The sequence below is a fragment of the Anneissia japonica genome, unplaced genomic scaffold, assembly GCF_011630105.1.
Source record: "Anneissia japonica isolate Jap-2015-1 unplaced genomic scaffold, ASM1163010v1 scaffold7695_len11127_cov160, whole genome shotgun sequence".
Classification (NCBI taxonomy): domain Eukaryota; kingdom Metazoa; phylum Echinodermata; class Crinoidea; order Comatulida; family Comatulidae; genus Anneissia; species Anneissia japonica.
In genome coordinates, this window is record NW_022733270.1 from 7,008 (window position 1) to 11,054 (window position 4,047).

General features: G+C 36.2%; 1 protein-coding gene across 1 annotated transcript in view; it reads left to right on the forward strand.

Moving 5' to 3' along the window:
- LOC117116174 (stabilin-2-like) overlaps positions 1-3,337 on the forward strand; it is a 10,304-nt gene extending 6,967 nt beyond the window's left edge. The window contains exons 3-5 of the mRNA XM_033260180.1: positions 2,056-2,142; positions 2,379-2,471; positions 3,206-3,337. Coding sequence (XP_033116071.1) covers positions 2,056-2,142; positions 2,379-2,471; positions 3,206-3,337 — 312 coding nt within the window. The remainder of the gene's footprint in view (positions 1-2,055; positions 2,143-2,378; positions 2,472-3,205) is intronic.
- Positions 3,338-4,047: the final 710 nt, after the last annotated feature.

The following is a 4,047-nucleotide window of genomic DNA, read 5'->3' on the forward strand; positions in this document are numbered from 1 at the left end:
TAAATGTCCGAATATAAGAATTGAATACTGTTTTCTGTACACTACATGTTTGTTTGGGTCAGTTAAGAATTAGCACCTAATTAGGCCTATTAATGAAATACAACGGTACACGAACATTCACATGTATGTTTTATTTATATTTTGACATTAACATAGGCCTTTAACACTCAATATTATTTTTATAAACATAAGCCAATAAACAGCTTCCACACATAAAATAACAGTAGGCCTAACCAAAAAAAAATTAATAAAATACAAAACAAGATTTATGCAAGATTAAAAAAATTAAACTATACAGAAGTCGCCGCCCGGCAAGCAGACAAGGCCATACTTTAAACTGGCATCCAGGCACTCCATCGAACGTCCTATTGTTAGCATCTCAACTGACCCACTTCAGTCAGAGCGGCGCTCAAAGCAAATTTCTATAGACCACGGAGGAAAGTTCTTTCCTCCATGTATAGATCAACACCAGCCACACAGTCAGTGACATTTGTCACGTGATGTTGCGTACTCTGTTGGACGATCACATCCAAACACACGAGGTACCCAATATTAATTGTACAGTAGTTGCATAGGCCTAGTTGCTGTATATAATATATATAATTGATGCCTATGTTTAATAATAGAGAAAATAGATGTTCTATTTTCTCTATAGTTTATTGAATGATGTTTGGCGAATACTGGCGTCCATTTGTGTTCCCATGTGATATGTGTGCAGGGAGTTGATAAATGTTTTTTTCGTTCGTCGTCAGCTTCTTAGCTGGTAGGCTGCTATTTAACGAAGATAGGTCTTTCCGACAGCGAACGGCAATTAGGCCTACATGCATGTGCTGCCATTATTGTCATTTACCACTTAATTTAACTATTAGGACTATGCAGCCTTTAAACTTTTAACTTGGTTCATTTCAAAGTAAAACTTGTTCAGTATTTTAAATTGTACAAAAACGGTAGTTCAACCGGGGCCTGGTCTAACGACACAGATGCGTTTGTCGCCCAAAACAATAGAAACAATGGCAAACGCGTTCAACAGCACAAAACCGTTTAGACGCGTCTGGGACATATTCCGACTAGCTTATTAATATCCATGAGGCACGATAATTAGACGATCGCTTTCCCAGATGCGTTTGTAATACATGGTTTTCCCAGACGCGTTTCTGCCGTTGGGGATAATTTGTAGATCGCGCCACAGGTAAGTACTCATTTATCAATGGTTAACTGCCACCAGCATGCTACATGTTATTACACCTCACCTGGACAGGTAGTGTTCATCCATCAATGGGTAACTGCCACCAACATTCTACATGCTATTACACTACACCTGGACATGTAAACACACATCCATCAATGGGGTACTGCCACCAACATGATACATGTTACTACACCTCACCTGGACAGGTAAGTACTCATTTATCAATTGGTAACTGCCACCAACATTCTACATGCTATTACACTACACCTGGACAGGTAAGTACTCATTTATCAATAAGTTACTGCCACCAACATGCTACATATTACTACACCTCACCTAGACAGGTAAGTACTCATTTATCAATTGGTAACTGCCACCAACATTCTACATATTACAACTTGTGTGGCTAGGTAAGCACTCATTCATTAATGGGTAACTGCCACCAACATGATACATGCTTTTACACCTCAACTGGACAGATAAGCACTCATTCATCAATGGGGAAATGCAACCAACATGCTGCATGCTAGTACACCTCACCTGGGCAGATAAGCACTCATTCATTAATGGGTAACTGCCACCAACATGCTATATATTATTACACATCATCTGGACAGGTAAGCACTCATTCATCAATGGATAATTGCTACCAACATGAAAATGACGACATCACAACTGACTTCAAAGATTATTATTACTTCAACCCTTATTATCACTATTGTTTTTATTATTTTGTTATTGAATTATATTTTCAACCAAATAATTGTAATTAATGTAAAGTTTGTATCCAACCAATGCTGTATTCCAAATTTTATAATAATAATTATAATTAATATTGTTTTGTAAAAACTCTATAATTGTTTCAGAATACTTGTGCATGTAATGAAGGATATATTGGAGATGGATATGATTGTTCACTTACAAATTCCTGCACTGGTCTCTGTCATCCACAGGTATATATTACAAATTTGTGAGGGTGGGAGTTGGTAAGTGAGGGTGAGAGATGATAGGTGCAAGTGGAGATGATGTGAGGTGGGAGATGATAGGTGATAGTGGAAAGTGAGAGATGATCAGTGGACCTTTCCCAATGTATGCATTACACAATGTAAAAACATGGTCTCTTTTTTGTAATAATCACTGCAAGATCTATTTTAAAACTTATTTTCATGATTTCTAATTATTTATGTAGGCTACATGTGAAGACATAGAGGGTGTGCCACATTGCATTTGTGGAAATGGTTACCATGGAGATGGAATCGTCTGCTACAGCAACATTGCTATTGTGAGTTGTAATTTAAATGAACTAATCATGCAACTAATATTTCAAATGTAAATATTTTGAGCTATATTTACAGGTATCTTCTTTCATATTTAAAAAAAAAATTTCATGCCACTGTACAGATTTTAATTTTTGTGTAGTAAGGGTCATCATTTTTATATAGGCCTGTCCCCATTCATGAAAAAAAAAAGTCAGTCATAAATTACAGAAAGAAAAGCACATTATCTAGGCCTAGGCCTAGAGTTTTTTATTCAGCAGCCTGATATCTGCAAGCCATTGCATTGCACTGTAATAACTATGACCCTGTGCTAGAAGAAGAAATGTTTGATCAATCTGAGTGCATTGGCTAAACAGTGGCTAGCGCTGACCAGTCGAATATGTAGAGAGGCTGACGTAGAATCTAAAACATTAGCCTTTTTTTCCCCATTTATTATTTTTGCTCAGTTTATTCCTGTATACTGTAAGTGTCTCTACAATGCAGTGATCAGTCTTCATGTGTACATTGAATGAATCATTTGTTAAAGAGACAAAATCAATGGCTCATTTAGTTTTGTGTTTGTAGTAATATATTTTAATTAAAAAAATTATGATCAAACAGCACTTATAGTGTGCCATCTATCTAACATGCTATTCCGAGGCGCAGTGACTCTAGCCCAAAGAGTGGATTTATTTTCATATTATTTTCACAGTTTCAGGTGTTTGAGTGATTTTCATTAATTTATATGTTTATTTTTTAGGAGATAGCTAGTAATTCAATACTGATCAATTTCAATAACTTACTAATGGTAAGTCTAAAACAATTATTCATTTGGTTACTGACACAGACTATTGTTTCCATAACTGACACAGACCAGTTCTTTGATTACTGACACAGACCAGTGCATTGATTACCGTCATAGATAAGTTCTTTAATTAGTGACATAGACTATTGTTTTCATAACTTGCATAGACTATTGTTCTCATAACTGACATTGACCAGTACTTTGATTACTGACACCATCAGTTCTTTGATTACTCACACAGACCAGTGCTTTGATTACTGTCAGACCAGTTCTTTAATTACTGAAACAGACTAGTGCTGTGATTACTGACATAGACTATTGTTATCATAACTGACATAGACCAGTTCTTTGATGACTGACGCAGACCAGTTCTTTGATTACTGACATAGAACAGTGCTTTGATTACTCTCATAGACCAGTCCTTCGATTACTGACATACAGTGTTGCTTTGATAGAAAACCTAGGTCACTATTCCTTTTTAGGTTTTTAGGGTGGGTTACAGTTACAGTATGGCTTTCTGATAGAGTACTGGGTCGCTATTAGAAAGCATAAATTATACATTTTCAGATAAATTTTCATGCACTGCTTTTATACCTCTTTATGCTTAGTTTTAATAACACTTTTTACAGATTATCGGTGTCAGGTCTGTAAAAACATGTGGGTTTTAAGCCAAATGTGGTTGGTTGCAGATGTAGGGTTTGGTGCAGTCCGCAACAAAATTGCCATCCGGCCACACTTTGCCCACCTGTGCTACAAAGTGAAAATGTTTATGTGGCTGTGTATCTTTCATTTTGTTT